The sequence below is a fragment of the Pomacea canaliculata genome, linkage group LG5 (assembly GCF_003073045.1).
Source record: "Pomacea canaliculata isolate SZHN2017 linkage group LG5, ASM307304v1, whole genome shotgun sequence".
NCBI classification, from domain to species: domain Eukaryota; kingdom Metazoa; phylum Mollusca; class Gastropoda; order Architaenioglossa; family Ampullariidae; genus Pomacea; species Pomacea canaliculata.
The window spans coordinates 28369992-28391418 of NC_037594.1; the positions used below are offsets into that span (position 1 = coordinate 28369992).

A 21427-nucleotide genomic window follows, 5' to 3' on the forward strand; every position below is an offset into this window, starting at 1 on the left:
TGCAGTACCTGGTTGTTGGTTTGTTTTGTTCGTTTTTTGTGAGTACTCGCATCGGTATTTTCTTTTTTCTGGTTTTATTAGGTATTGGGTGTTTGGATATATATATATTTTTGTTTGTTTTTTTTATTAAACTTCGTATTTGTGTCGTTCTTTCCGTCTTTGTCATGGTCTTCGCTTTGGCACGGGTTCGAGAAGTAAGTCCCATCCTGCCTCCGGCTGAGTGACTGAGCGTGAGTGGCCTGCTGTGTGAGTGGGCGTGAGCGTGCTTCCGGTGACGCTGTGGGTGGTACGCGACAATACACACACTTCCCTTACACGAGGACAGATCGTTTGGCGATGGGTGAATGTAGTTTAAGTTAATATTTTGCGAAAAGAAAGTCTTAGAATATTGCCAAGAATTTATATTATATAACATAACACAACAGTTTATTGGAGTATTAAAACATTTAATTTTCGACAGGTGAACATTTTCGCCCTCAGGAGACAAATTCATTTCTCAACATCCGCTAATTTTTGTAATATAACCTTTTTTTGTTTGTTTTTAACTACCCAAGCCCCCAACACTTGTAAAATGGAAGCATCTGAGACATCAACATTAAAAGTAGCACATTCCATCATCATTGGCATACATTGAAAGGAGGAAGATACAGATCATGGTTAACAGCAAATGCGAGAAAAGATGGTAATATGTAAAAGATGCTAGAAGATGAGACTTTTGTACACTGATTTTTTTGAATTGTAGAATATCCAGCACACAGAATCGTAAATATTATTGTCGTTCATCTCTTCGACAGTTTGAACACAAGTACAAGCACAAGCACTTGAGGATTATCTCGTAAAAATAAAAAATAACAATATTCCCGTAACACCGCTGTAAAGGTAAAAATGTATTGTTAAGAGTTACATTCCATGAAACATTCAGAACTGGCAATTAAATCGGTATCCACAAAGTATACGCCACGAAGACAATATTAATAAGAGTTCATGGGACTGTATAATAAAAATGTACATTAGAAATGTTCTAGAACATGTCGAGAAAGAGACAAACAAAATCGCTTGAAAAAGCTCAGAAGTGGTGGGAAACAATGGAGACAGTCAATGACCGTGTACAAACTGATGAAAATTTATTTTTCGATTCAAGTATGCAAAAGTATATATATATATGTCTCGCACTCATGCACTCAAGAACATACAGACACAGATGGAAATGGCACACGCAGAGGGGTTTAGTTGAGTTTTTTTTTTGTTTGTTTGTTTGTTTGTTTGTTTGTTTGTTTGTTTGTACACCGATTCAGCAATCAAGGCTGCATTATGACAGTGCCTCATCCATTAAAGGGTTAAGGTGTAAGATCCGAGCCCCCCAAACCGTTTTTTTTTGTTGTTGTTGTTGTTGTTGTTGTTGTCGTTTTTTGTGTTTTTTAAGACGAGCTTTTTTCCGCTACAAGAAGCGATAGAAAACCTAGACAAAAGGCTCACAAACAAGGGCGGTATTCATGAAGTGAGGGTAAATCGTTGTCCCTGGAGAAAAAAAACTCGAGGACAAGCGTCTCGCCTCCGTATTTATACAGCAGTGTCCAGATTTCTGGGATGCTGCCTTACCCCCGAGATCTTACTTATAAAGCAGGTGCCTAAGATTCACTGGAGTAAAGTAACTAAAAAACAAAAAATATCCATGAGGTCTGGACAGTACTTTGTAAAAACGGAGAGAAAAAGCTTTTCTTGCTCTCGATTTATCCCCGAGCAACGGCTTTCCTTCACTTCACGAATACCGCTTTCAGGCAGACAATTCGACCGACAGTCAGGCAGCCAGATAGTATGACCTATCGATAGGCCGGAAGGCAATCTGACTTATAGACAGACAGTCTGACATATACAGACACACGACGAGACAATCAGGCATGTAACAAATATATTATGTAAAACATTACGTGTTCTTTCATATACGCAGAAAATCATTTTGGATAATAGAATGAAATTATATAATTTACAAGCCATAAAACGCAGCTTTAGATGTTTATTTGCACAGTCACTGGGAGGCAAAGAGGAGTTTAGTCACAATTAAGCACAATTTTGATTAGCTTCGAAAACAGGAACATCTAGTCACCGATGACATGATTTGGAGGTGAAAAGTTGATGGCGTATACAAAAGCTTAAAGTCTTTTTTTCTGGAAGTAAAAACTTTTGTACAAATCGATTTCAAATGCAGTAAAGTGACTTAATTATGACATACAGTCATTATCTTCCATCAGGAGAAGTATACACGCCCAGATATAAAAACATCAGAAGGACAAGAGCCAATGAAAGGACCATGACTCATCTTGTCCATGAAGCAGCTTCAGCCACAAAGATCCAGACCTGTCTTATCAGAACACGCGCTCGCACGAGAGAGAGAGAGAAGGGGAAGGAAGAAGAAGGAGGGCAGAGGCAAACATATATACAGAGGGGGGACTTGCTTTAAACATTGAAAGTTACCTGATGACATACTCATCCCAGTATCACACACATTCAAAATAATCAACATCACAATAAAGTGATTATTTCTTATTTCGATTTTGAAAGAGGGCAGGAGTTTGTAGTCCCCTTCTTCAAAGGGAGAATAAGATAAAAAGAAGGAAATAAAAAGAGAAAAGTCTAACGAGATTTCGCAGCATCAGACACTGAGTGTCTGCTGACTTTCATATTTCTGCGGCTTAAGACACAACGAGAGAAAGAAGCAAAAGGAGGAAAAGAGGGAACGACGTCACGACGACGTAACGGGACGCTTTGCTGGTGGTTGACTGGACGTCCATGTGACGTAGCATGGTGATTTTCTCAGGGGAGACCCAGGGTAGCTTGGAGTGCTGCAAAATGGCGCCGTCTGTAAAAGAAGCAAAGCATCTGAGAGTTCGAGTAAGAGGTAAGTTATATGCAGAACAAGAGGACAACAATTAATTTCATGTGGTCATTGCCATAGCAAAGTATCGCTCTAAACCGCAAATATCGCTGTTTTTGTTTTTTGTTTTGTTTTTTTGTTTGTTTTCGTTTTTGTTTTTTGTTTTTTTGCTGTTTCAAGGAGATTAAGAATGAAAGATGTTTTTTTTTTTTTTTTGCAGTTAGTTTGCAGTTCGCATCGCTATCTTTCAGTGAAAATGGCTTAGCGAAAAGATGTAACCTTATTGACGGGATGTTGCCTCTGACGAATCAACACACACACACACCTGCTACAATTCTGAATAAAAATGCTATGCACAGTTATCAAAAGTTTTGTGTCCAATCTAAAAAACAGTTCACATAATGCGAACGGTTATTATCAGTGCTGGGATAATCTTCCTTGATGGGTGAAGTGGCCGTAGCCTGGAAGGGACCTGACTATCACAGAAGTAAATGAATGAGTGAATTGAGGGCCCGGAAAACCCTTCCTACATACACTTACTTCCATTGACCTCTCCCACGGCGTACAGCTGGTGCCAGTCATTAGTTAAGTCCAGGTCAGAGTCCTCAGTCCTCATCTGAGACTGGAATCCAGAAATTAATAAAATGTCACAGAGCAGTCTGTGTCAAATCCAAACCTGACATGTCAAATGTTGTTCTAAATAAGGAGAGTACTGTACTACCATATTCTAAGCTCTGGGTGACCAGTGTGTTCACGAGGCGGAACGGGAAAACCTCTGTACTCAGAGGTTGATGACTGTACTCGCGAGACTTGTACCTCCACTGTCCCCGATTTACCTCTGGTGTAACCTTGTCTAAAAGCGGTAAAACCATTTGGCATTATTACTCAGAGAAGAATAAAATTTATTCACTTCATGACAGACGGGAATATGTGATTTTTATGGGATGATATGTTGTGCTAAACGTCCAGGGTGTACCCACTCATTCGCGCCGTGTAAAAACTTTATTATTAGTTAATCATGAGAACAATGTCCCCATTATGGAGAAACGAAATGTCCCGTGAGGTTCGAATCCAATTTACACACAGTAGAACTTCCCCAGGGAAGAACTGAATAGCACGGACTACATGACCCCACTGGTGTTTATCTGCGTGCCGAGGGAAGCATATGAATGTGATGGTCCCCAGTCTAATTCTACATCATTGTGTTTGACATCTTCCCGGCCCTCGCTAGGTGTTCTCTGCTTTCGTCTGGCGATAATCATCTTCGGTGACTCTAAAGTGCACAATAACATCATGATGTTGGGGACGACCCTGTGAACCCAGCAGGGACCTCGCCGCAGAGAGTTTCCAAGCTATGTGCTTAGTGTATGTTTTCAGCGTGTTTTAAACATAAACAATATGTAGAAGACCAGATGAGTAGATGACAGACCCGCAGAGGTCTCTTCAGGTGACAGTAGATGTAACCATTGCGCAACATCCCGTCTAGAAGCGTCAGACGATTTTCTTTCTCTCTCGGGCGCGAGTGAGGCACAGAGTTGGACAGCGACATGGAGACCACTTGGGTGGACAGCAGCTGATGCCGCTTGCATCCTATGACGTCATCACCACCCCCCTGAAACAGTCGAAAAAACCATGTTGGCAAGTGTGCGTGTGTGTGTGAAGACTTCTGTAATAAAATGAATTTCTTAGTTGGAGAATAATCGACTCTATAAAGGAATGGTGTGATTTGATACAAAGGTGTTCGGCGAAGCCTCTGTCCACAGCTCAGTCACCTGCGGTCACCGGTCGCTTTGACCGTTTACCGATTCGACCAAGTTTATTTGACCACAGACGAGTCGATTCGACAGTAGCCCTGGGTTTATTTGACCTCTGGCCTCAGTTGATTCAGCCATCGAGTAAAAAAGTTTCTACTCAGTGTAATGACACATTAGTTGTTCATTAGCGTGTAGCTCGCTGTGTGATAGAAATAGACCGGTCGCCATTGTTATTAATGATTTGAAAAAGTACACAGCGTGTGTGTTAGTCAAATTGAAGCTTCACTAAAATATGTAGTTTAGGAAATATTACTTCTACAAAGCAGCATCTCTTTCTTTCTCACAAACAACAACAATAAGGACAACAAAATGAACGCTCGAAGGTAAACCGAGAACGATAAAGAAGAGTGTCGCGTGTCATGATTTCGTCTAGGTCTGAATCTCTCTCAGCGCGTGGGAACGCTCCTGTATTGGAGAGGTAGCTCACAGCAGACGACAGTTAACGTGTGTTTTCAGGCTATTTTTGTCCGGTTCGCGGGAAAAGGTCAAGGCCTTCGCCCGTTGTCTGTAGCAGCACCTGACGTCACAGGCTTGCAACGTCACGTGAGGTTTGCTTGAGGGCGGGTCGCTGCTGTTGAGAGATTTCTTACCAAGGCGCTGAGTAGAGCGGAGAGTTTTTTTTTTTGAGAAGACGGCTGGAGTCTGTGCTGTGAGGCAAGGTGCCGGTTGTATGCTCTGCACTACGTTTAACTGACTGTACTGGGCCGCGGTGCGCGGTGTTTTTTTTTTACTGCTGTGTTACAATTTGTGCGCGTTTACGCTTTGTTTTTATTTTCTTTGAGGGGGTGCAGTACCTGGTTGTTGGTTTGTTTGTTGTTGTTTTTTTTTGTGAGTACTCGCATCGGTATTTTCTTTTTCTTGGTTGTATTAGGTATTTGGGTGTTTGGGTATATATATTTTTTTTGATTAAACTTCGTATTTGTGTCGTTCTTTTCGTCTTTGTCTTGGTCTTCGCTTGGGCACGGGTTCGAGAAGTAAGTCGCATCCTGCCTCCGGCTGAGTGACAGCGTGTTTGGCCTGCTGTGTGAGTGGCCTTGAGCGTGCTCCGTGGACGCTGGGGGGTGGTACGCGACAAAGAGTTCATCATAATTTGCTTATTTCGTAGCAAAATTATTCCATAGATGATCATATGGTCGAATCGACTATTGAGGGGGGGGGGGAATTGGTGTTTTACGCCGTGTCAGCAGCTAAGGCTATATCACGGCAAGCAGCCAGCCCTGTAAACAGATGCCACGTGCAGAGAAAGAACAGCGTGCCCGAGACGAGAAATGAACTCTGGGCAGCGAACCTTCACTGTATTGGTGACAGGCGCTAACCGTTGCGCCACCGGGCCGCTGAATCGACTATTGACTGTTGTCGTTGTCGAATCGACTCTGGGTCGTGGTCAAATCGGCAAATAGTCGAATCGACTCCCACCTGCTGCTGTACTAGTCATCACCACCGTCATCATCAAAACCATCCCTGCTTCCGCCACAACGCCATTGCCTCGTCACCACAACATCTTACCACCATCATTGACCATGGACTATTTCAAACACTACTATCTCTACTTCTGAACAGTTTCTGCAGCTATAATTTTTACGAAGCTTTCTTTCAAAAAGCGAACTACAGATGCCGTATGGAAGTGGAGGAGATGGAGGGAAATGCCACGGCTTCCTAACTTGGTTGGTGAGACAGAAGTAGCGGGGCTGACCATGTACTTGTCTGAGGAGAAGCCCACAGCCACCCAACCTTTGCTCAGGGCGCTGAGCTCGATGTCCACTTCTGTCTTGTTGAGGATCTGGTAGCTCAGCATATACTCACACTGCATGTGACCACAGCCCTCACGTCCGAACCTACAACATGATAACAAGTAATATCACAACAACATGAGATCAGTGTAACAGTGGTACAGAAGTTATTAGTAGTCAGAGCTTACAGTCAGGGTAAACACGGGGTTACCAGCTTGTTTTCTTTAAGAAGTAAGTGTTGCTGTAGCAGATAGTAACAATGATATGTATAGTTGTAGCTGTCCTCGCTAAGATGGCAGATAAGACAGTGAAAGCCGTGCAAACCAGTTTCCCCACGACTGCGGTAGACATTAATGAAGATGCAGACCTTATTGAGGAGCACAAATAAAGATCACAGAGATTAAAGGGCAACACAAGCGCAACAGTTTTCATTTATGATCGGGTTAAGTTCATTTTAAATTAATAATTCCTAAAGTATGAGTAAAAAAATTTTGCTTTTATGTTTAATTTTCAAGAGATGAGCCTTGAAGCATCGGTATTCTCATCTACCACTAGGAAAGAAAAAGAAAAGTACTCTCCTGAGAGTTCCGTTGAGCGCAAATAGTATTTGTAACAGAGAATGTGGCTCAGTTCAGAATAAAACCAAAAAAAAAAAAAAACAAACAACAAAAAAAAAACCCCAACAACAACAACAACAAAACAAAACAAAAACAAACAACCAAAAAAACCACTACATAAAGTACCACAGGAATATGTTTTTGTGATACCTCATACTTTCTTTTCAGCGATTTTTGCTGAGCGCTCGTGCTGACCTTTAAAGCAGAAGGGATTGAAGCAAGTGAAAAGAAAAAAAAACCTAGAGAGGTTCATGGGTAAAGAATTAGCCATCTGGTCAGATAGCAAGAAAAGGTGGGAAGAGAATTAGCGAAGAAACTTTTGAAGGGAAATTTATAGAGATGAGATGAGCTTGGAAAACAGAAGATGGAGCCAGTGATTCAAAGGGAATTAGGAGCTAATGAGAAGTTTCAAAGGAAATTGAGAGAGATAAGAGCAGCTATTGAAGAAAGGAGAAAGGATTGGGAAAGAGAAGAAAGACTAAAAGAGAGGTAGAGTATGGAGAGGCTAGAATGAGAAAACTTAAGCCATAGAGAGAAAAGTTGAAGGTACGGAGAACTGAACTAAATGTTCAGCATGCAAGTCATGATACCAGCGGGAAAGATTTGTTTATGGGGGAGTGGGTGGAGTACCCAGATTCTCTTGACCCCGGTCGACAGCAAGACATACAAATCAGAAGTACCCGATGCAGTCTGAGAAGCTATCCAGGGCGTGCGGAATGTTTCCACGGAAACATTGGATCGTGCATAGGCGGGATATCTACAACTACACGAGGATCACAGCGACGAGAACGACGCTCTTAAAAAAGTTTTCAGCAAAGTTTCTCATCGTCAGCAGTTCCTAAAAATAGTTCGCATGGTCATTTCCACCACCGGATCTACATCCTCAGTCCGTGGTGGACCATGTCTGTGAGAATGAGTCTTATTGTGATGTCAGAGTCTTATTGTGACGTCAGTCTTATTGTGACGTCAGTCTCTGACAGGAAGTGTCTGAGGTCATTGCGAAGATTTGACGTCATTTTATCGTATGACGCACTCTGTGTGTAAGGCTTGTAAGGCTCTGTCTGTCGGAAACTGATGAAAAGACAATTTTGAATCTTTTCCCAGTCATAGTTTACGTGGTCAAGTTCTGTAGTCACGTGACAGCCTGCAGTTCATTCGTACCGTATACAGGTCCTCGTGCTCCCGCAGCCAGCTGCTGAGTGGACGTAGGTCATGGCAGCACTCGCTGAAACCAAACAGAAACAACCGAGTGTAGCCAATAACAAATGTCCCGAGACGACTGCACTTATGCAAGAGAATAACATGTTTTGTCATAAAAGAAGAACCCCCCCCCCACAACATTGAGACAATATTTGTTCATCTTTCTGACTGGTCGTCTTTCTGTTTGTCTTTTTGAATGGCTAGTTGGCACTCTCTTGACCCATTGCCAGTCCTTAGAGACGAGAAAAAATGCGGAAATCTTTGTCCATTCATACATATTCACTCTGGGAAAAATGTGATACAAAGGTTATCAAAGGATTATTCTAGAAAAAAAGACAAAATCGAAGTGTCCAGTTACCGAATTGTCTCAGAACTTGATTGCCTGTTGCAAATGTGCATCATTACATACCATCACTAAGTTTTATCTGACTCATCAGGCTCTCAAATGTGCAAAGTTTTCTTTTCTGGTCTCGACATTTTTTTTTTTTTTTTTGAATTCGAGCATACAGTGAAAACAGTAAGATATTTTCTTTTAAAGTGATTGTTTACCGTCTTTCGTGACAGTTTTATTTGAAGAATATCCTTGCGACGACATTTCGCTGACAGAGCGGCGACTTCTATTGGAGACAGTCACTTGTGCATCCAGAGTTCCGTTGTTCGTGTCTGTGGAGTAGAAGATATTTTTATTTACAAAAGTAAAATCGCTTGAACACAATAAAATCCGATGATAACGACATTTATAACAAAGCACTCATACCAAGAAATTGTATTACTGGACTGCTAGCTGACTAGTTAGCTATTAAAACGAGGCATGAGACTACAAAGCTTCCGGTTTAGTCAAAGTCTTTGTTTAGGCTCGCCGAGACTAACATGGGAGAACTTCGCAAGAGGCTAAGCGTTGGTCTTGGCAGACAGACAGCAATCCACCTTTCCACATCCATGCTCATACGATTTGACACAAAAGGAGAACAAAAAGGGGCTCTGACATACCGGAAGTATTGACGCTGAGTTGTCTTCTTGCAGTTTTCTCATGGACGGTGTATGAATAATCCAGCCTGAAAACGATTGAGGGAAAATGAGTTATAAACAAGTTATAAACATTTTATTGAAAAATTGAAATCGCAATCTCACTACACTTGGAGCTCTGCTGGATTTTAAACTGCCGCTGGAAACGTCGAGTGTTGGCGAGAAAAAAAGTTATCGAGGAACAAAAAGTTTTCCTCTCTTTCAAGGATAGAAGTGAACGACTGAGCTCGATTTTAACATGTAAGGAATCATAATACCCGAAAAGTCTGTGTGGCGGGAAAAGTGTTCTCGTAGATGAAAGTGTTATCGATGACGTGGCTTCAGATACGTTGACCTACATCACGTCAGTCATGATTAACTGGGAGACGCTCGGTTCTGGTCTCAAAATAGAAGGACGAGGGGAGGAAAAATACCGCTGCTGGCGGAAGGAAGTTTGTGAGAGATCTGAGAGTTTCTTCTGTCAAGCCTGGGAATTGAATAGCGTCGTCTCACACTGTGGACATGACTTTGGACAGACCGCCAGACAGACACAAAGAAACGGAAACTCGTACCGGTCTACAGTTATTAGTTACCCCGTACACATCCTTTCCATCTTCTTTCTTCTCCTTCTCGTAATAAATATTCCAGCATCATTAGCTTTTTCTTCTGCATTATCATCGCTGTCGTTGTCACCATACTCACTAGAACCAGAAACATCAGCGTTCGTATATCTGGAGTGAGGCTAGAAGCAAATAAGTATTTTGTTGTTGTTGTTGTTGTTGTTGTTGTTGTTGTTGTTGTTGTTGTTCTTCTTCTTCTTCTTCTTCCTTCATCTTTGCCATGGGAATCGTTGGTCGAACTGCTACTCACCAATACCACTGAGGACATCACGTGACGAAGCTTGTTGTGACGTGTGCCGATACAGATGTCCAAAGCCCACGAGACGTTTTAATCACGCGCGAGACCAACCCAACGGTCCTTGTTTGTTACGCAGATGGAGACTTAATCCAAGACTCGTCTTCCCAGTCCCAAGATCCTCTTGTCTGCTTCAGCAATATGATGCTTTTATCACGTTCGTGAGGACACACACACACTCTCTCGAGGGCTTTATTGAAGGTTTAGTAGGATGGATGTTGTCCTGATGACTGAGTGAAGCTCGGTGGACGATGCCATCGGACAGTACTTCCCTTCCATTCTGGAGGTACCCGCCTACGAAATCACCATGCTTAGAAAAGGGTTTTAACCAGCCAGACTTCAGGACACGTCTTCATTGTCAAGGGGACATCCAACTACTAGGACCTCATGTTAATCAGGTGATATGAAAACAACGTGAGGTCACGAATAGGATCTCGTTCTCCTCATGGTAATGTTCGAGATTTAGAGGCAGTATTCAATAAAATTTGGGAAATATCATCTTTCACTTTGGTAAACAAAAAAAAAAAACTATACCTCACGGGACATTTGATAGGACACATTTGTCTGCACTTGCCAAACTTTTAAACAGAGAGCATTTATAAAAAAATGTGCCAAACAGATTGTCGACAGAAGGTCCCCCACACCTGAATACACAGACTGCAAAATTGGAGGCGACATTTTTCTGGCCTTTGTGTTTGTGTTCTTTACTCGATTATAGATCTCGCTTGGGTGAATGAAAGTTAAATGCCAGAGGCGAAGAAGGGCCGACACAGCTCTGTGCAGGAAGTGGACTCGATGGCGCGGTGTAGTCTGGGGTCTGAGATTCAGTGCATCTTCCGCCGGCGTCGGTGGCATCGATTCCCTGGGATGGCGAGGACCTTTCACCGACACACGCTAACGAACCCACAACATCAGGCGGTCATGCGCTGGCCGTTACAACCACCACAACTCCCGACATCTCACAAATAGTTTAACGGTCTCCGTCGGAGATGAGTGAGTAGAATTCATCAGCCGACCGCTGGGGCGTTTAGACGCTTGCCGACATCGGAGACTGAGAGAAGATTCGACTGGAGAGTGAGAGTTGTTGACTCTGAGTATACTTCCAGTGTGTTTTGACAGCTTTGTGTATATAGAAAATTATTCGGTACGGGAGGGGTGAACTGAGAGCAACGTATTTTTGGAGAGCATGGACTCAGGGGTTGTATGGTCTTCAAGAGAATACTTTCAGGTGTTTAAGGAGTTAGTAAAGGGCCGTCCATGATATTTGACAAACGCGCTTTGAAGACCTCGAGTGAAGTCGGGGGTCCAAGAACGAGAGAGATAGGGAAAGGACTAGATATAAAAATAAAATAAAATAAAATTAAATTAAAAAAAATAAAATAAAATAAACCCGGTGAACTAAAATAAAGTTGGCCTTTATGAAAGAGTGACTGTCAAAGGCATTTTTCATCTGTGCACACATATTCTCTCTCTATCTCTGTATATATATCAACATTTACTAAAGACCTCCACTGCACGCAGAAATTTCAAACATATTGTCTCCATGTTAGCTCAGTGGAAACCAGAGCAAAAGCCACCTTCTGTCTCTCATCCTATTGCAACTCGCAGAATGAAGTCGCACGCAGTTCTCCACTTCTCCTGCTGGCGTGAGCGTCCATCACTCCGTGTCATGGACGTGGTGTCCGTCAGGGGTCGGCTGGCGCCTTGTGGTGGATTATGTTTCGCCAGTAACTCGTCGATTGAGTTTGACAGCGACCAGCGAGGGTGAGGGGTGGGTAGGGTAGATGGCCAGGGAGGTGCTTCTTGGGGGAGGAGGAGGAGTGGATGAAGCTACGAGCCTATGGGAGCATGAACCACTCCTGGACCTTGGCCTAATGTTGCCGGTGGAAAGAGAGATGGAGAGGGAGAGAGACAGGGCTAGGTCTGAGTCCGTTGAGAAATGGACGGTAGTAACCTTGGTTACGACACGGAAAGCTGTATGTTAATGCGTTGTGAGTATTTCTACCTCCGCCCACAGAAGTGGCAAACGGGAGGAAATAAGGTTTTTACACAAAGCTCGTACGGTTACATTTGTATCATTTGAAAGCTTCTCAATTACATTTGACAAGTGTGTGAGTGGGGGAGGAGGAAGAGAGAGACAGAGAGAAAAAAAAAAAAGAAAGACACTAGCAAAAACCTGGCAGACGACTAGCAAAGATCGACAGAAGAACTGTCTTCGGATATCCGTTCAAGCTTTTCAGTGGGTGGTCAAGAAATCGAGAGTCCGGAAACTCATGCGAGGAAGGGAAGTAGTTGTTTGCAGACAAAGCTGCAACGGATTTGAAGAATTTTGAAGAAAGAAAGTCTCCTGAAACGCTGTCGGCTATGGTCTGGCATCATTGACTGATTCTAGTATTCACAGCACTGTCTGGACTTACAGCAGAGGCCAAGAACTCTTCACCTTCTGCGTCTCATTGATCTCCATCCGCTTCATCTGAAAGGGAATTTCCTTTGGTCGAGGAAGAAAGTCGTCTCAGAAGTGTCGACAGCTCTTCGCCTTTGATGATTGTAGTTAATTAACTCGAATACTGTGTTCTTTCCAACTTAAAAAATAAATTTGCAAAACCTTGGGGACTGGTGTAGGAGACATTGGTCCAGAAGCCAAGTATGTGAGGAAATACTGAACTCTTTACTTTTCCCTCCACCAGCCTCCCCCGTTCCTTTAATGCCATTGTAAATAAGCGCAGACGGGTTTCAAGTCGAAGTTAGAAGAATTAGCAGCCTTAAAAATGCTTTCGAGGAGGAAAGTCCACAAAATTTCTTGTGGGCTGTCTTTAAATAAGAATTAAGCTATGTCTGTGTGAAAGCACTTTGTAAGGGGCTGGGAGACTTTACAAGAAGCGATAGACGGAAAAAGAGGTTGGGAGAGGAAACGTTGAACACGAAAGCGCAAATTTAATTTTAAAAAAATGTAAAAAATATAAAGCTAAAATAAACGAGAAATTTATCAATGGCGACGGACACTAGTAGTGTCTTGTATTAATGTTCATTTAAAAAAAGGGAAAAGAGATGACGATGAGACAGTGGCTTGGGAGGAATGACTGGAAAAAAAATGAAAGAGTATTTCTTTATGTTCACATACACATACTCACGCGTGCACGTGAGGTAACGGAACGGGTGTCACAAACATTTATTTCAAATCCAAACAATAAACTACATGGTTTCCCCTTAAAGGTATCAAGTCTAGTGCTTTCGTCCTCCTTCTCTGCCATGCTTCTATGCAATGATGGAAGGATTGTGGTATGTCCCTAAGCTCCGTCGTTACCGCCATCTTGCTCAGGGTGTTGTGAGCAGGTGCATGGTCGCCGGGAAGCAGCCAGGATGCAACTGCTGAGCATCTAGATAAGCGGATTGTCTTATCATCTAATATGATATCTTGGTCAATCAGCAAGTCTACTAAGAGATTCTTCAATTACTTTTCAGACACACCTTGTATATATATGTATATCAGGGGAGAAAGAGCGAGATAGGATACAGTGACAGCAACAATATCTATATGCGTATAAGAGCAGACTGTTGTCAAATTTACCTCTGTGTCTCTATCCTGTTGTCAACGTTGCAAACGGTGGGAAGGATTGCCGACAGAAAAAACTTTTAAAAAAACTTGTAACTACAAAAAGGTCATATTGATGTCATTGTATTTCTCTAGATGATGCTCAATGTAATGTCTGTCAAAAAGTCATTACAGCCACACGACACATACATTATTTTATTATTTTATTTATTTCATTATTTTCTATAGAGGAATTAATCTTTAACGGGTAACAAGAAAAGAAACCCCCCAAAAAAACACCAAAAAAAAATGTGCTTCACGACTCAGGTTCTTGATATCATAAACTATGGTGTACATATACTTAAATTTAAGCTTTATATCTACACTATTATATATATTATGAATATTTAGACATCACGCCTACCTAATCTGTGCGTTCTTAACTGTAATAAAAATTTGAATGTGGTTGTGCTTGGATTCCACACCGCCACCGACGACGGTGAGGATTATTATGATGATGATGATGATGTCATTTCCTATACCGATGCATATGCACAGTGTCTTATAACCCATATAGATACACTAACAGATATATGCACACACACACACCATGTAAAGTACAGCTCAATACAGATAAGACTTAAAGCATAGAGGCCAGAATGCCGACAAGCAACAAATATTCAGCTGACCAAAAAATTCATTAATTCATTCATTTATCCATTGACTAGTACCAGCTGACAGACCAGAGCTGGTCCTCCGGAAATTGTCGTCGGGGGAGAACTGGGAGAGCTGGATAGAAACAGCGGCTCGCTACTCAGGCCTGACTTCAACAGTGGTAAGCAAGACCTACATGGTATATAGCCAGATGATTCTTTTATGTTAACCAGACAATTTTTGTTCTATCTGCCTTGGTGTCGATCATCTTCCAAGGTACCCATATAGGACAACTTCGTGTGTGTTGCCATATGAGCAAACCAGACCAGTTAGCTCCGCTGTACCGTTGCCACAAGTCCTTACTTCTACATATTTGTTAGTCTTACATTTAATGTAAGCCATTTCCTTAGGAATTTGGTCTCGATTTCCTGGGTTCTGGTTCTCTCTGTATCGTTCACATCTCGCATTACTACTATTCATCGCCACATTTTTGCCCCTACCACTCGTTCTTGTCATAACTGATGAAATAGTGACACGCTTGAGCCCTCGTCATAAACGAGAGAAATTATTCATGATGATGGTAAAGCACATTTCATGCTATTCTCAGTGACCTTATCCATGCAATATTAAAATAGTGTTATGTTATTTATGACAGCATATGTAAGAACAAGACAACAGAATTTCTTGGATGACAAGCTTAGATTAGTGAGTGTCTTCGCACTCGAAGGTGACAAGCATCCAGGAAGAGAGTCGAAACCTTGGGACGAGAGGAGGCCCCGAAGGTACATCTTGCCCACTGACAGGACTGAAAAGGCCATCAACAATTATCGCGGTTCCAGGACGGGCTAACAGCGACCAGAGCACGGTCCGTTCTCTGGGGCCAGACCACGTTTCCAGAAGGTTTTGACACGGTGGCGGACGACCATTAACGACCGCGATGACGACACCTCGGCGACCAGAGCCTTTCGCGCGCTGCGCGTGCTTGCAACACGTATCCGGCGAGCTGCTGATGGTGGATGGATGCAGACCTGGGGATACCCCTCCTCCAGTTACCCTCCCGCTGTCTGCGGATAATATGCTGGCAACAAAGGACCAGCACCCCGGGACACGAGCGGACTACTGCGACACAAATGAAGAAAAATGACCCCAACGTTGCCGATGGCTCGTCGGTCTATCTTTAGCTCTCGGGGAGGTGGAGATGGAGGGTAGTAGTGTGGGTAGGTTTGTGTGGGTGATAGGCAGGAGACTTTTTGTGACGCCATACGACAGAAACTCGCCATCTGCAGCAGACAGTGCAGGCTTTCACCAAGATTTCCCCCAGGTGGCGTCATCGCTGAAGAAGGACAACTTTTCAGAAGCTTTGATGTCAGCAATAGAAACCCCGGCTTCTCGGACTGTTTCCACCCTAATCCCCCACACACCTCAGTCAGAAAAATAGTTCACGATGGAAAAATAGGTCGTCTGCCGGTGCCTTTCAGAAAGTTGTCACAAACATATGTGGTACTTATTGTATACCCTGGCTAGGTATTGCTTTTGATGTCTCAAGCAACATTTCACTGGAAAGCAAGGGCTGCACCGCAAAACACTTTCAGGGACAGGATAGCATATTCAGCAGGTAGGAAAGTTTCTTGCTTCTCCGAAAAGCAGACGTCCGTTGCCAGTAGCAATGAATGAAAATGGAACAGCACAGGCGATAGGGGGATCTTTGACGGATGCTTACTACCGTGGGAAGGAAACCTCCCATTGGGGACTCATTAAGCTCATACAATGTTTCAATAATTTAAACGAGACCTTCTTCGATGTTGAATTTTTGCATTACATGCCATAGCCCCTGGTGACAGACAAGGAGCAGTTAATTCAAAAGATTTACTAAACTAGCAACTACACCATTAAACATTTAATGACATAAAGGTCTTCTTCCGGTCATCCTAACACAGGTTCTGGCAGATACATGATAATTCTCTAAGGATATCGTGCAAGTGATTGAGAGAAATGAAGTACCTTGTAAGGTAGGACAAATAAGCATCACAATCTCAATCCCTCATCATTTTAACGACCACCCCCATCTTTCTAGTTTACTTAGAATTCGTGGACAGCTCCCCCGTCTCTCATGGCGGAAAGAAGTGCTTGAAATGCATCCAACCGCCCTTCAGGCCACCTGCTCGTCAGTCATTGAAACTTTGTATGGGGAAGGCATTGCACCAGAAGGTTGTGGGCAGGTCAACTGTAAGGCACTTGGAAGCAGGTTTGATGTTTGAAACAACCTCCAAAAACATACATATTACTCAAAAAATAACATAGGCGGCAGAGTTCAGGCTAGTCCAAAGTTGAACAACTCAGATGGGGCAATGGGCCTCTTTCAAGAACAGCATTGTCTTTTCTTTAATCATTTCTTTGGAGGGTAGTCTTGAAGAGTCATTTTTCCTTGTGCATGGATATCACATTAAGTCTTAAAATGCATAGTACCGTTGAAAGTCTAAAAATAAAAAAAAAATCCACCAGGATGCCATTTTTTTAAAGTCGATGCCTAGTTTAACTTTGTATTTATGGTGTTTCACGCTTTGTTCCTAGGGTATTTCACGCGTGTAAATTAAGAATTTGCCGAAGAAAAAAAGCTGACAATTTGCAACTGTCGTCTAGATGCTCTTGCCTGCTGCTTGAATGTCAGCAGCTGATTATCCAAATCTCACATCGTTTGTTAGCCCCGGGATAAAGTGCACTGGCACGTTTCAATGTCTGTACCTAAAAACGTTGCACGCCGGGAAGGACAGACTACCTTTTCCCAACAAATAATGAACCTCAGACGACGAATAAAGCCTGTTAAAAAAAATTCAGAGCTTCGTTATATTTCTTTACGATTCTAAAGCTAAGAAGAAATCGTTAGTATAACACAAGACCTCTGTGTAGATGTTTCTGTTTTTAGTATTGTCTGACAGACTGTGACAAGCGGCTGAAGTTGTTATGTCCTCATTTAGAACCAAATGGTAACTGAATATCAAATACTGGAGTCTCTTTGGCATTGCCGTCGGATGTGCTCGCCAGTCCAGTCATTCAGGTGGGTGGGGACCTATCCACAAACGGATTCTAGGTCTGCTTTCTCACAAAAATAACCTGGCTTTGCAATACCATAGCTTGATAAAGTATTTAATGATCTTGGTATTCATTCATAGTTCAGCCTTCAGGTCTAGACTTCTCATCTGCTGGTAAAGATGGTATCGGGGTCGTGATAGAGGGTCTTGTTAGGGCGATAACATACTGCCCTAGACTAATCTGTGACCTTAATGGTGACCTTAAAGGGATTGAAAAGGCAAAATAAAACTGCTTAGAATGGCGTAAAGAGTAGATACATTTGAATCTCGTCTATTTATATGTGTGTTCATGTGGAAAACGTTGAAGGTTTTTAGTAGAATGTTGTGTTTAATAAGAGAAATTACACGGGACTCTTTTTTTTTTTGCTTCCACGAAGTCTCGTTCTCCGTCACGTGACCCTATGACGTGTGGTTTCCATAGTGAGAACCATGCCTCGAGAACGTGCTGCACCCGATTGCCACGAAAAGATGGAAAAGATTCAAAATTTTCTTGTCATCAGTTTCCGAAAGACAGTCTTACACGCCTTACACACAGAGTGCGTCATAAGAATAAAATGACGTCAAATCTTTGCAATGACCTCAGAGACTGACGTCATAATAAGACTGACATCACAAGGAGACTCGTCTGCTTGACCATCTCGGGAAGCTATCGTGGTTACTCGGCGGAAGGACACAAGGGTCGATTTCACTGGATTTTTTCAATGTTTATAAACATCGGCAACCGAAATAGTGCTAATAAGTGGTAATTAAGTGAGAAACGAATCCTTTATTTCTCCTGTATCGCTCTCGTGCTCTGTAATTGTAACTAAATATATTTTTGAAATCCATCCACCACCAGTAACACCATCACTACGTTAACTGACCTAACCTTCTCATACTAACCTCCACATCTCGACACAATCTTCTGGATTTTTTTGGTGGTTGGAAGAGAAATTATTGATTCATGTGTCTGTTACGAAAGAATTTTAAAATAAATTTGTATAAAAAATCCATCGCTGTTGACATAAACGATGAAAATTGTGATCCTATGACAACAGCAGAGCAATTTTTAGATGAAGCTATTTTCCCTGTTTGTTCGAGCCAAGACGGAGAGAAGAAAAGATTCTATCAAATCTTTCATTTACCCGTTCATTTCGGGATTAACACAGAGCCGGATGCCGACAATATGTTGAAATTAAAAACATTCCAGCAGAGTGTCTTTAAACATCTTGCGAAAATGGCGTCGGAAAGATAAAAAGGACCTTCTTTCGAAAACCTCCTTAAGATTTGTATAATACTATTGAAACATTTTGCATTGGAGAGCACAGAAAGTGACAAAACAAAAGCTTACTTTTGTTTGGAAAGGTTGGGTTCTATGTTCATGGACGCTTTTCTTCAGATGCATGTTGTCGCAATACAAACCAACTTCGTTTACAGTATTTTCTGAATTTTAAATCTTTTCAGAAATGAAAACATTTTAAATAAAGAAGCTAGTTAATTTTGAAAGAATATAATAAGTAAATAAAGCAGCACTGCTTGTTTTGGCAAAACGAAGAATTTTGTAGCCTGCATCTCCAGTGCGGAATAAATAGTAAACACAATCTGAGTGGGAGAAGTTTGGCCACAGACTTGTACTTTGTAAACATCTTCTGGAGGACATGAGTAGTGCGTTAAGAAACATGGTAACCAAGCTAGGTCCGGCGAGGTTAATAGGGTTAGGCTGATTGAGCAGAATTCTTTCCTTGAATCTCAACTACATGAAAATTGCATTTCTATTGATCGCATGAGAGAAGATTTAAAAAGCTGAGCTGTGTTGGATGAGCTGAGCTAGAAAGAAAGAAGGAATGAATGAAAGAAGGTAAGAAAGAAAAAAAGGGGTTGAAAAGGTTAGATGGGAACTGTAAGAGAACTAGCTACAAATAATAATGTACAAGTATGAAGAGGAATGTAGTGAGTGGTGGATGAGGTGAGTGTTCGCTGGTGCGTGGTAGACATGCATGAGAGCACTTCAGACAGCGGTGCATGTTCCGATTGCCTGCAATTACAAACCTCTTCATCGTCCTCCTATCCGTAACTGTCAGATGGCAATGACGACGACCTATCGTTATGCACTTCACGGGGCCAATGACAAGGCCACAGACCTTCTCCAAGACATCCTGCATGATGGTGCTTCCTACATATTGCCTGTTGATTAACTTTGTGCTCCTAATCTTCTTTTTTTGTGGGGGTACGATGTCGTAAAACTTCGGAAATCACACTTCACGAAAAATGTAATGTTTCGTCCCCAAGGGGTCATGGCTTGCTTTGCAAGTGTCTACACTTTCAGAGAGTTTAGTAAAGTAAGCTTGGATCTGTCCATGAAACTTTGTTTTCTCCTTTCTATAAAACAGGTTGAAAATAGTTCATTTATATATTTTTCATTATATGAACAATGGAAAGAAAAAATAAATAAAAAACCAGAATTAAAAAAATAGTTTTTTGTAACTTCGACACATACACAAGATTTGTCCATTCTTATTTGCACAAATTCTTTTCAGAATCGCTGTCAGTGCCAACAAGATTTGCAGGGTGTATCATATGGGGATGATCGAAAACTATCGGAAATTTCACGAAAGTAGAAAGAAAAAGAAAATGAATGAATACATTCATTAAATCTGCAGTCACACGATAGGCCCTTGAGGAAGTATTTCGCCTTTCTCCTCCAGCGGCTTGCTCTACATTAAAGAAGCCCTTCAAAGCTTAATCAAGTTTCTAAACATAACTCGAATCCCTGGGTAAATCGAATTTACGACACCGACGAAACCGATGGAGCTGATGCACATCTACTGGAGTTCGAAGTTTTCAAAGCGCAGTTCACATTTAAATGTGTGGTGGGGAACAAATTTGTTTTAATGACTGGGTCAAAGTCAGTGCAAGATACTACTTCCAAAATTCTGGGTGGACATCACCCTTTCTGCCTTTCTTCTGTTCTCGAGATACACATCTATAAACATCACCATGCATAGAAAGAAGTCAACAACACAGATGTCAGGATTGTTCGTGAGAATGAAGCAGAGGAGTCTTATTATGACGTCAGTCTCCTTGTGACGTCACACGCACAGGAAGTGTCTGAGGTCATTGCGAAGATTTGACGTCATTTTATCGTATGACGCACTCTGTGTGTAAGGCTTGTAAGGCTCTGTCTGTCGGAAACTGATGAAAAGACAATTTTGAATCTTTTCCATCTTTTCGTGGCAATCGGGTGCAGCACATTCTCGAGGCATGGTTGTCACTATGGAAACCACACGTCATAGGGCCACGTGAGGGAGAACGAGACTTCGTGGAAGCAAAAAAAGAGTCCCGTGTCATTTCTCTTATTAAACACAACATTCTACTAAAAACCTTCAACGTTTTCCACATGAACACACATATAAATAGACGAGATTCAAATGTATCCCACTCTTTTACGCGATTCTAAGTAGTTTTAGTTTGCCTTTAGAATCCATTTAAAGGGAGTAGTCATGTAAGTTTTGGGAAAAAATCGCTTGTACAAGCGGATTTACAAACTCTCTTGGTAATTTTTTTATATAATTTTGCTGTGGATTTTGCGAAGTAGGATAAAGAAAGATAAAAAAAAAAAAATGAGACGTCGAAGACAACGATGATCTCATTTCATTTTCTAATATTGTCTGTTGGTTTATAATTTTTCAATATTTAATAACCCTTTTATATTGTAACAGCGCTGAAAAAATAAACACTGATTAATTCTAGACTCAATATTTGATTGAAAAATCATTCTTCACTTTTTAAAGTTGCTGTTAGCTAGTTCATAGGCGACTTTATTCTGTTAATTAAAATGGCATTACAAACACTATAACGACTTTCCTGTTATTAAAGCAGTTGAGTTTGGGGGCTGGATTCCACGACTCCAACTCTCCAAAAGAAACAACAGAAACCTAACTGATAACTACAATATCTCACCAACGAGCGGTTGCAATAATTTTTTTTTATTCTTTAGATAAGTTTACAAAAATATAAAAT

The 21427-nt window shown here is 41.7% G+C and overlaps 1 protein-coding gene across 1 annotated transcript in view; it reads right to left on the reverse strand.

Moving 5' to 3' along the window:
- Positions 1 to 425: 425 nt before the first annotated feature.
- The window catches only part of LOC112565046, a 39471-nt gene continuing 18469 nt past the window's right edge, over positions 426 to 21427 (reverse strand). The window contains exons 3-9 of the mRNA XM_025240281.1: positions 9224 to 9288; positions 8783 to 8896; positions 8195 to 8258; positions 6380 to 6521; positions 4302 to 4484; positions 3413 to 3494; positions 426 to 2857 (exon numbers count right to left, since the gene is read on the reverse strand). Of these exons, the coding sequence (XP_025096066.1) occupies positions 2691 to 2857; positions 3413 to 3494; positions 4302 to 4484; positions 6380 to 6521; positions 8195 to 8258; positions 8783 to 8896; positions 9224 to 9288 (817 nt within the window). The 3' untranslated portion in view covers positions 426 to 2690. The remainder of the gene's footprint in view (positions 2858 to 3412; positions 3495 to 4301; positions 4485 to 6379; positions 6522 to 8194; positions 8259 to 8782; positions 8897 to 9223; positions 9289 to 21427) is intronic.